General features: G+C 42.4%; 1 protein-coding gene across 1 annotated transcript in view; it reads right to left on the bottom strand.

Annotated features, from left to right (window-relative positions):
• LOC145418363 (sodium-coupled monocarboxylate transporter 1-like) overlaps window positions 1-12500 on the bottom strand; it is a 29480-nt gene that overhangs the window by 11746 nt on the left and 5234 nt on the right. The window contains exon 3 of the mRNA XM_080286780.1: window positions 9919-10107. Coding sequence (XP_080142906.1) covers window positions 9919-10107 — 189 coding nt within the window. The remainder of the gene's footprint in view (window positions 1-9918; window positions 10108-12500) is intronic.

Below are 12500 nucleotides of genomic sequence, written 5' to 3' on the forward strand. Positions count from 1 at the left end.
TGCAGATGATGAACTGCAATGATTTTCTATAGCTCGTTACTTGTGTACTGGAGGCGATGAGGTGACTCCCTAGTGAGTGAACTCATGTAATTATGCGTGTTTCCCGAGTCTAGGGGTTGGAGTTCACTTCACAACGGATAATTTACCTGCCTGCATATGTTCTCACCGTGTAGGTTCACTAATGGTATACAGTCACAGAAATAAGTACCATCCTAAAGTTTACCCAGTACATGGTGGGAAAGTCGAACCATTTAAGACACGCTTTAGTGAAGGTAAGATTCTCACTATGTTTCGCCACATGGATTATTTTTTTTTTCATAGAGAAATGGAAAAGTAGTTATCTTTGCCTATACAGTATATAATGCAGACTCTAATACAAACATAGCAAATATAACACTTCCACTTTCATGTATCATTCGTTCTACCAACATCCCTTTCCCATTCGTATTTATCTCGGATGAGGAAGGGTTCATTCTGCATATTACTCTCCATCTGAGAAGTTTGTCATGATCGAAATATGAGATGATACACGTAAAAACACAAAGAGACCTGTGTAATTCTACACAGGATAGTCTAATGAGGTGAAAGAGAGAGAGATTGTCCAGGTGCTTGAGGGTGCAAAAGTGGATGTATGTGGAATGACTGAAACAAAATGAAGAGGAGAAAGTGTGAGAGAATGGGAGTATGGATGGGGTATATGTGCAGGAGTAGGTGAGAATGAGAGGGCAAAGGAAGGAGTATGTATAGTTGTGAGTAAAAGATGGAAGAAGGCATAAGACAGTATGGATCAGTTGAGTCAAGGATTGTGTGGGTAAAGTTGAAAGTTGGAATACAAATGTGGGCGATTGTGTGTGTGTATGCGCCAATGCAAGATCGTGCTAGCAGAGTGAGAGAAGAGTTCTGGACAAATGTGGAAGTGTGCATGGAAAAGTTTGGAAGGAATGAGAGAGTGTTTTTGATCGGTGATATGAATGGTAAAGTAGGGAATGTGAAGGTGGATGGAATAGTTGGTGAGTGGGGTGTGCCTGCTGCGATAGATGAGAATGGCAGTGCGTTAGTGGACATTTGTGCTGGGAGGGGGTTGGTGATAGCCAATACCCTCTTCAGGCATAAAATGATCCACAGGTATACATGGCGAGTGATGAGAAGGGTGGGTGGTGAACTGAATAAAAGGAAGGCAATGATTGATTATGTGTGTGTGGATGAAAAGATGCAAAGATGTGTAATGGATGCAAGAGCCTATAGAGGTTGGGGGAGTGGACTTTCTGACCACTACTTGGCGGTGGCCAGAATTAGAATGCAAGTAAGATGGAGGAATAGAAGAAGGGAAAGACGAGAGGAAGGAGTAGTTGCAAGGAGAGTGGAAAGGTTACAAGAGGATGAGAAAAAGGCAGAGTATAAGAGAGAAGTGGAGAAACGATTGGGCAAATATGAATTGGAGCAGATGGGGGACATGGAAGGTTTGTGCAGGATATTTACAAAAGAAATATGTGCAGCATGTGATGTGGTGTGTGGGAGGAAGAGAAGACGGAGGGGGGTGCAAGGAACAGCGTGGTGGACTGAAGACGTGAGACAGGCTGTGGCACAAAAGAAGAAAGCATACAATGAATGGATGAGAAATAGGGGCGTGGAAGAAGTTGAGAGGCGGAAGAGAAAGTTATATGTAGAAAGAAAGAGAGAGGTGAAAAGATTAGTAAGAGAGTAAGAAGAGAGTGGATGAGGAATTTGGAAAGAATTTGAGTGTAACGTGGAGGGACTGTAAGAAGATGTTCTGGAAAGAGGTGAAGAGAGTAAGACAGGGTGGAAGTGAGTTTAGCAGGGGAGTGAAAGATAAAAATGGTAGATTACTAGTGGAGATGGGAGAAAAAGTGAGCAGATGGAGAGAACACTTTAAGGAATTGTTGAACATACAGGATGGAAGTAATGCGAGTATAAGTGGCTGGGTAATGGCTGGGAGAAGGAGGGAGGTGAGAAGACAGGAAGAAATCAGTAGGATAGAAGTTGTGGAAGCAATGAAGAAAGTTAAATTGGGGAAAGCTCCAGGAATTGATGGAGTGTGTGGTGAATGCTGAAGCATGGGGGAGAGATAGTAGTAGAATGGATGTGGAAGATGTGCAGATTGGCCTGGGAGGAAGGTAGAGTCCCGGAGGATTGGAAGTCAGGTAATAATTATTCCCTTGTACAAAGGAAAAGGGGAAAAAGAAGTGTGTGGTAATCATAGGGGCATTTGTCTTCTTAGTATAATAGGAAAAGTGTATGGTAGGATACTTATTGACAGAGTTAGAGAAAGAACAGAGGAATTAATTGGAGAAGAACAGGGAGACTTTAGGAAGGGAAGAGGTTGTGTAGATCAGTTATTCATTCTTAGATCTTTAGTGGAAAAGTTTCTAGAGAAGGGAAAGGAGATGTATGCAGCTGTCATGGATTTGGAGAATGCATATGACAGGGTGGATAGACAAGGATTGTGGAAAGTCTTAAGAATATATTATGGAGTAGATGGAAAGTTGTTGAATGCTGTGAAGAGTATGTTTGATGGTGCTAAGGCTGCAGTTCGTGTGGATGGTGAACTAAGTGGATTTTTCTCTTTGGAGGTTAAGTTGAAACAGGGATGTGTCATGTCTCCATGGTTGTTCAATCTGTTCATGGATGGGGTAATAAAAGAGGTACAAGGTAGGGTAGTGGATGTTGGAGTGGCCCTAGTGAGAGAGGGTAGTGTTTGGAAACTCCCTGTACTGTTGTTTGCAGATGATACCGTGTTGTTGAGTGAAGACGAAGGGGAGCTGCAAGGCTTGGTGGATGAGTTTGGGAGAGTGTGTAAAAAACGGAATCTAAAGGTGAATGTAGTGAAGAGTAAAGTGATGGTCTTTGAGAGAGGTGAAGTCAGTGAATGCACAGCGAGGTTAGATGGTGAGGATTTGGAAAATGTGAGTACGTTTAAGTACTTGGGTAGTGTGATGAGTAAGGATGGAGGTTTGGAGGGTGAAGTGCGTGAAAGGGTACAGCAGGGAAGAAAGGTTGTTGGTTCTTTGAAAGCAGTGATAAGAAACAGGGAAGTGAGCATGAAAGTGAAAAAGTTACTACATGACAGTATTGTGATACCAACTCTAACGTATGGAAGTGAAGCTTGGACATTGTTGGAAGGACACAAGTCAAGAGTGAGAGCAGTGGAAATGAGTTATTTAAGAGGAGCCTGTGGAGTCACATGGAGAGACACGCTGACGAATGAGGATATAAAGGAGCGTTGTGGTGTGGATATGGATGTGATAGGAAGTGTTATGAGGAACACACTGAGGTGGTTTGGCCATGTGGAGAGGATGGAGGGTGAAAGACTGACGAAGAGAGTGTACAGTATGTGAGTGAGGTGGAGGGGGGAAGAGGGAGGGGGAGGCCGAGGATGAGATGAAGGGATGGGGTGGAGAGGTATATGAGAGAGGGGGGTGTGAGTTGGGAGCAGGGCAGTGAAATGGCGGGGGACAGGACGACGTGGAGGCGATTTGTTTGTGGCCACCCCAAACGGGATTGAGGCGTCTGGCAATAAATAGATAGACAGACAGTCTAATGCATAAAATTCATCCACTGCCATAGAAGGTGGTCAGTGCAGCCTAAGATAGTTTTTGTCTGCGATAACCATACCCTGTTCAGAGTCATTTGTATTTTGTCATTAGTAGAGATGGTGGTGAAACAGTAGAGGATTCAACTGCTGGAAATAAGATCTCGAGATCACTCTTTCTCTAGTTCATGATCATAAAAAAAGTGCCGGAGAGCGACTCCTTCTTGTGGTGGTACTGTACCGATATAACTAAAGAGTTCAACTGCCTGGTTTTACAAATATAGTCAACTTCTTCCCTATCCAGCCGAAAGGAGGAGGATAAGCTGTGAGAGAAGAGCAACTTAAGCCTGTAGTCCACGAGGTTACATTTTAGATATAAGTTGGGATTACAGTTACTGCCGCTACATAGTCTGACTATGATCAGATTATTTAATTCAGCTACATGAAAATCTGCTGCTCGTATTGGGTTTTAGTCAGTCTCAATATACAGAGGTAAGGGAAAACGAATCTTGGTTTGCGTGCTGTTCAATATTTGCTTAACTACTTCACTACGACGACGTATTTTATATTTTATACTGACTACTAGCAGATGATTCTTTTGTGATTTTGTTCGACTGTAGTTATATATGTTGCTTAGACCTACATATTACCCCTGCAGTTCGAAAGTCTCTCCTAAGGTAAATACAATAGTCTAGAGACAATAAGAAACACACAAACACACCGGTAGGTCAGGGGCGTGCTCATCCCCTTGCAAATCTCGATACGTACTTCATAATGGAATCTTTCTTCTCTCATATGAACTCTTTCCTTACACTGAACCCATTCTCTTCTTTCTTTGGTTATTCGCTGTCACCTGCTCTTTAGTAGGAGGGAAAACGATGGTCCGAGCCCACCCCCCACGCCTTCGGTCGGGGACGTGCTCATCCTCTAGCATCACTACTATCCTATTTTTTATATGTGGGCCAATTTTACATAGTTCCGTAAGGTGACGGGGTTATCTGGTGATTTTGGGAGCTGTTCAGGGGGAGGTGGGCGTTAGAATGTCATAGTGCACTGCCGTTGTATTGTATAACGCAATCATGGACAAAGTTATTGGATGATATTCAGCAGAGGTGTGAACCTATGCCCAGGTGGTGAGATGAGGAGAGTTAAGGGCACTGTGGTGCCAAGCACTGGTGGACGCTGGTGGATCGTAAGTTGCTGGATGGTATTCATCTTTTCACCATTCGATTCTAATTTTACCACCCAATCCGAGGGGATGAGAGCATAAGTTCTCGTTTGTTCGGGGATACTGCTCTAATGTCTTGCCTTAAGCCAATTGTCCGTGACGGCATTCCTAAGCGTCCTCTAACATCAAAGACTATAAGTGGATATAATTTCTGATATTCTGTCAGTGAGATGGGACCGCCTTTTTGTGGATAATGTGGCTATAGTAATCATTTAGCATTTTACAAGGTGCTACCCCAGAATTCCTGAAAACTGACTAAAGAAAGAAAAACTTTACGTCAAGTCCTAATCACCACCGTCCCCTTCAAAGCAGTCAACCTGGGCGTGCAGACATCGATCTCAGAGCATCTCCCACAATTGGAACACGTTTTGGAAGTCCTTGAGCATCAGCGTGTTCAGGACCTGTGAGTTTCTCCTGGATCTTCACAATGATGTCAGATCTTAGTGTATAGGGTGCCATATCTAAACAGTCAAATTACAGTAAGCCTCAGCTGAAGCCTATGCCCCCCCCCCAACACACACATTGGCCCTTTGAAGTTCTGATATATATATATATATATATATATATATATATATATATATATATATATATATATATAATATACTATAGCACTAGCCATGTGTGTGTGTGTGTGTGTGTGTGTGTGTGTGTGTGTGTATTTTGGGCAGCCGAAACTACACATTCAAATCGCACCAAAATCGGCACAAAAATCGCAAAGAAATCGCTGATGTGAAAAAACTTGGTCCCATCACGATTAAAAAATTTTTACTGTATTTAATGAGCGATCAAATTTTGACCAAAAAACGCTGCTTCCGAAGCCCAGCATAGGATCTCCGTAGAATTTTTTGCCCAGAGGTAGAACTAAAATAAACTGTAGAAATAACTGTGTGTCTGTGTGTGTACTTCGGACTTGCATTTGGACAACTTGGGTTTCATTCCCAAAGCTGCAAATAACATGATCAATAGGTCAGCTGCCAAAAATCCAAGTGACAATGTTACACTAGAACAGCACATAAACGCGAGATCCCTCTGCAGGAGCAAGTGTGAGGGGCCCAAAGGGCCCACAAGCACTTGCTCCTGCTGAGGGCTCTCCCGCTGGTATAGTTTATTTTAGTTGTTCCTATGGGCAAAAAATTCTACGGATATCCTATGCCGGGTGCCTGGAGTGGCGTTTTTTGGTCAAAACGTGATCGCTCATTAAATATAGTAAAAGTTTTTCAGTCATGATGGGACCAAGTTTTTCACATCAGCGAATTATTTGAGAATTTTTTGCCAATTCTGGTGCGATTTGAATGTGTAGTTTCGGCTGCCCAAAGTACACACACACACACACACACACACACACACACACACACGGTTAATGCTATAGTATATTAGATATATATAGCCAAATTCTGCTGTACTGTATCACAATCTTAAATCTGTTTATAATACAATGGAAAACAGGCAAAGTACAGAATTGGCTAGATTTTGACTGAAAAATGATAAAACTAAATGCAGGATAAGTTTACAAGTATAACAAATGTTACAGTGTAATAATGAAGACTAAGCCAATAACTGTGTGCAGTTACCATTTATTTTATGGCTATAACAGCACTGTGAAAAAAAGAAAAGAAAAACCCGTGGCTGAACAACACGAAAAGGCAGGACACTTTATTTTGCTGCTAGCACTAAACCAGCCAAGGTGGCAACACTTAACAGCTGACGAAAACAACGAAGGTCTCTCTCTCTCTCTCTCTCTCTCTCTCTCTCTCTCTTGTCATTACAAAGTTTAATGGTATATTATACTTCGGGAAAGAGTGATGAAAGCTGAAATTCTGGACTTTTGGAAAATTTTTAAAATTCCTCCCAGATGAAGATTTTGACACCTAAATGCAGGGCATGTCCTGGAAAATCCAGACGTATGGCAACCCTAATAGTGTACATCCTCACTAAGGGCAAGACGGCAAGAGCAGACGAGAGCGGGGGCAGGCTGGAGTGTTTAAATGTCCGCACTCGGAGCGAGTGGGCCACAGTGGTTGGCGCGAGTTGCCATGGCAACGTCGTCTCGTCACCCTCAGTGATTGCTGATTGCATGATCCCTGGCGCAAAGAATAAAAAAATGCTGTTGCTGGAGAACAGCATACTGAAACATGAACTACATCTTTAATGAGAGAAGCGGTCAGTGCACCAGATAAACAAGGAGAGAGAGCAACATGGTGAATATCATCATCTCACCCCACGATTGGAAATGGACCCTGAAAAATGTTATGAGTATTTCCATATGAAGCCTGAGTCTTTCCATAAGCTGCTGTTTTGTTGAACATCGGCTTCAGAAACTAACTACTAACTGCAGGAAGCCAGTCTCTCCAAAGGAGCAGCTAGCAGTAACAATCAGGTATGTAACATTGGGATTCCTTTACAAAGTTAGTGGACACGTATGTTGGCTAAAGCCCCTGTCACACAAGTGACTCAAGGTCCGACTGTGGCGTGAGTCACGGTCTTAACGCATTTTTTTCATCAATTGTCCCTTGATATTGCTGCCAAAGCCCGGACTCTTTAGGGCACTCATGAGCAGCTGAGACGACTCGTTGGGCGTCACAACTTGCCAAAAACTGTGTCACAGTTGCATCATAGTCGGGAGTGTCCTACGTCGGTCATGAAGCAGTCTTAGCTCAATCGGATTCGTCGTGATGCAGTCGTTGCATGTCGTGATGCTGTCGCCAACAAAAAAAACATTACGACTGCATGTCCCTCAACATACAGTCTTTTGTTTTTGACAGTGAGTGGGACACAGGAGAGGTACATGGTGATACGCTAGGTGTCATTGGTGGTCCAGGCGTGATGCCTCGCCCCATACTGGGTGTCATTGGTGGTCCAGGTGTGATGCCCTGCCCCATGGGTTGGTCGTGGGGGTGTCGTAGGGGTGTCGTGTGGGGGGATCGGGGTGCATTCCCAAATGCATCACGCAGTCGTCTTGCGTTCGTGGGCGGTCGTGTCACGGTCCTGGCTGACAAAAATTCGTTAAATTTCAAATTTGAAGACTCGTAGCTCCGTCACCTCGCAGTCACCTCGTGATCTTGTCGCTTTCCTGAGGACGTCACGACCGGTCATGTGGCAGTCGTGAGCAAAGCAGATTCGGGGCCTGTCGGGATGCATAGGAGCCAACTAAGACACGACTTTGGGTCACGCTACAGTCAGACCTTCAGTTGCTTGTGTGTGACGGGCTTAACCAATCTCCTCATCAGTTTGGAAGCACTGTGACGAAATACAATATGAATGGTGTAGCTTAGGAAGGGATGGCACATCAGCTCATCACACTGACACGATCATTCCCATTCATCATACTTTAGCAACACATGTTCCGTGATTGCGTATACGAGCTCTGAAAAAATACAAGTAGCTTCAGGATATTTTGAAGACAGACTGCAAAAGACTCTTTCTACTAACGCAAACAAAATAATATATATGACCATTAAGAGATAAACATAGAAGGTAAATGTAAATTCCATGCTCATAAGTATTTCCTTTTCTGTAGAATTAAAATCCTGTGTTTTAAGTGAAACAGCTTTAAGGTAAATTGAACACATAACAACTTTTAATATGAATGGGACTGACTATTGATTACTGGCTAAAGTCTTGGGAAAACTGAGCATCATGAAGCACCCATTGAACTTTTATGTGAAATAAAATAATGTGCTCGCTGTGGTTCTAAGGATTTCGTCGATGATAAAAGACTAAGAAGAAACATCCTATGTGAGTCATTCTCTTCTTCAGATTGTTTCTTAAAGTTACAATCACCAAACTTGTAGGAGGTATAGACTGAGATGACCTGTGGTGACAAGCACAAGATCAGTGACCTTGACCTCAAGGTCCCGTAATAGTTCGGTTTCTAGCAGGCAATGGCTGTGGGAAATTTTTCTTTATCAAAATTGTCCTGGGACGATTTTAAGGTGTTCTTGCTATTGTCGTTGTTATTGGTATTATTATTATTATTATTATTATTACTGTGGTAGGTGGGGTCGCTCACCATCCACTCATTTGATGCTTTGCTGCTCTCAGGTGTCTGCCCTTTCCTCTCCTCCATCCTACTTTCCTTCCATCCTCTTCTGTCTCTTTTTCCTTCATTCTTTCCTCGTCTTTCTGTCTACGGGTGACTTTACACTCCCTCTTCTGCCTTTCTTTCCTTCCTTCTTTCCTCTTCGTTCTTCCTGTGGGTGACTACACTGAGTGATAAGCCAAATGGTTTCCTGTAAACCAGGAAACCATTTACTACGCTGGGTGGTAACCCTATAACCAATTTTGGCGCCTGGTGGTTTAGTGGGTAATTATGGCGCTCCAATCTGATTGAGCCCGTGAAGGTTTATATCCAAGGGTTGGTTGGGGTTTATTGCTCACGTAATGCCACTCAGGGATGAGTGAGGTTGGTCACTCTCATCTTAAATGTCAGGACCAACTTGCCTAGCCTCTGGCTCCTACGCTCATGGGGCAACGTAGGATTGGATAATGGATGGATAGAGCAATTATTTTTATTCCTGTTGTTTTCGTCGTTGTTGCTGCTGTTGTTGAGACATTAGGACAGTTACATGAAGCTGGTGTCGGGAAACACGAGTCTGAAAAGTTTTATTCCTGACCGGTTTCACCAATATTCATTTCAAGAGGAATGAATTCTCTCTGGCTAACCTGACCTTACATTGGTACAGTTGACATAAAAAGTCGTGTCATCTGTCCGCTTTCTCCATGAACTGAAACCGCAGCAAACGACACTGACGACAATGATCTCTGGCCATAAAAGTTATCAGTGTAGCCTGCTTCTCTTTACCCAAACTTATTTTCGAAATCCATAAAGAAAAAAGCTGGAGATGACGACATGACTTTTGATGCTGACTGTACCTGCTGGATCCAGTGAATCCCTAGGGACCTGAAATGACTAATCTGTCGGACTTGATTAGTTCGTTTTCTTTCTTTCCCTAACCTGGCAACTTGGACTCCTATCTCACATCCACTGTGCTTTTGTTGTTATTTTTGTTTGTAGTTACGTGCAGGGCCTCACAGGCTTTTCTAGTTGTTCTAGTCACACACCCTTGTAATGCTACTGCATCTTTGTCTCTGAATCGTGTTTCTCTACGCCTTCATTATTATCATTCTGATAATTGCTTACCGCCGTCATGTAGAAGGTACACACGAGACCCATCAGGACCACGGAGGCTTCTGGAGCGAGGCCGGTGGCGGTGGCGAGGGTGAGTGCAGGACCATACAGGATGGCGCCCATGTAAAATAGGTGGTGGCCGACCTGACACAGCGTGGCCATTTTGTGTATCGTGGAGGACTTGTACCGCAACACTAGGTACTGTGCAGGGGGTAACAGTAACAGCATCATTGTCATTATCATCATGATCATTATTATCATCAATATCACCATCAGTATTATCATCATTACGATTATAACGATTATCATCATCATTATCATCACCATCACCACGATAGTCATCATCAACAACATCATCCTGAACTTTTTCTCACCAAACATGGAGTGAGAAAAGATCGGAAAAAAAAAAAAAATAAGGGACAAAGAATTAGGAAAGCCAGAGAACTATCAACAGCATACTCAGTTATATGTACGAGACACTCATTCATACATTATTTCATTCACCTCTTCATCACATTATAGGTCATCACGTCATAATCATTGCCCTTTGCTGAACATTTCCAGTGTTTTCATTAACACAGAGTAGACCAGCATACCCTCATAATACCTTTACCTCCAATTGTCTATACAAAAACGACATGCACATTAGACATCACATCTTCTATTTCCATTCCATCATAGCAATGGCCACTGCAGTATTATCACTTAATTCGTGGTATCTCGGATTGCCACCACCGGCAGGGTAGGGCCAGAGACACAAGGCCCTCCTTGTCGCAACCAGGCGACTGTGCCAACAGTGGTTATTGCAAACACTCATGCTTGTCAGAGGAGAAGTGGGAGTTCGGAATTATATATTACTAATACCTGTTCACTTCCTCCTCCAGACTGTATCCCCTCTAGTCCTATTCCTCACAGAAACCCAAATATTTCCCTTTACTGATAGATCCTTTAGTAGTTTTCCTGGTTACCATCTCCTCACAACCTTTCGAAACAAGGGTGGCACCTGTTGCTGTATCAACTCTGAATATGCAGTTGACACTATTTTGAACTTCACTTCAGCTAACATTGATTATTACACAAACTAAATTACTTAAATACCTGTATTACCAATTACATCTGAATAGTTTATGGCTCCGCTGAAATTACTATTTTGGGTGATTTTAACAACCACAGTGCAGAATGGTTACTGCATTCTGCCAGGATTGACGATACTGGTCTAGAATGCGAGTTGTTTGCAGACACGTTTAATCTCATGCAGTTGGTAAAACAGCTAACCAAACGATTAGCATTCTGTACACGAATCCTTTTGTTTCATTTCTTTATTATTTACTTATTTTTAGTCTATGCTTTTTGAAGTCAATTGCATTTCCAGTCCTTCATTTCCACTGTTACGTGACAGCTTTGCAACGACACAGATATCCAAAGTATTCACAGTGCAGTACTGAAATCCATCTGTGGCTGATGCATAAATCCAACTTGGATAACTCATTTTTTCCCAATACCGATAACATAATTATTTATAACTTACATTCTTTTTTGGTGTGTGAATGAGGTAGTAAGTTAAAAATATCAAGTTCTCCACGGGAACTGAAAACATCATGGTCAGGACATTTCTAGTACATATATTCAGCTAATAGCAGACGATACTCTTCATATAGTGTGAATAATAGGAGCCAGAGAGTGCTATAGTCTCTTTACACTAACTTGACCTAAAACTACAGTCTTTCCATCTTGACTACTGAGCTGTAACAAGAGAATAACAATAGAGTTTGAGCTGGTTACGAAGAAGTGTTATGGAAAGGGATTACAACGGTAGTATCGTCTTTTTCTACCGGTAAGTTGCTTGGTAGAAGCTACAAAAGGACGATAATCAGGATCATATTAGAGGTAAGGCAGCATCGTGCCATCATCAGTAACCTTCTAGTCCTATTTGCATCTCTGATATTCTATTCCATCTAATGCCAGATGATGATATGCAGCAGAGCGTGAGACATACTGACTTAAGTGTTATTGTTACTATGAACCATCTCGTGCTTTGGACGGCTCTAATATTTTGTTCCAGCTAAAGCCAGACAGTTATATTCAGCTGAATGGATTATAGTATCCTGTGAGTGTAAACCCATTCAGTCTGATAATTACACATATTTATCCACTTTACTCTTGCTACTAACAATTTTACTCAGCTTAAGCGAGATTTTAAAAACTGTAGGGGTTAGGCACTGTACACAGTCAATTTGTTTTCATCTGACAAAAGATCCCTAACCCTTTTCAGCTCAGTTAATGGCCAAATATAGTCAGGTTGGATCGCGGATATGGCTAGTAACCAAGGAGACTTCTGCCTCATAAATGAGGCTTATTGAAATTCATGCAATCATGACTTAATATGCAGCTTGCTCGAGTGGCCAAGTTCCCTTAGATAAAAAACGAATACGAATACAGCTCCAAAATGTATCGCACATGAAGGCTCCAATGATATCCGTAACGATCAGTACAGCTCGTGGTGTCTCACAAAGATAAACGTATTATCATCGGAATGTATAAATCATAACGATACGTACAAGGAAGTCTCACAAGGATGCAACAAAATTGATCCT

The sequence above is a fragment of the Coenobita brevimanus genome, chromosome 14, assembly GCF_032717465.1.
Source record: "Coenobita brevimanus isolate Jiangsu-jjx chromosome 14, ASM3271746v2, whole genome shotgun sequence".
NCBI classification, from domain to species: Eukaryota; Metazoa; Arthropoda; class Malacostraca; order Decapoda; family Coenobitidae; genus Coenobita; species Coenobita brevimanus.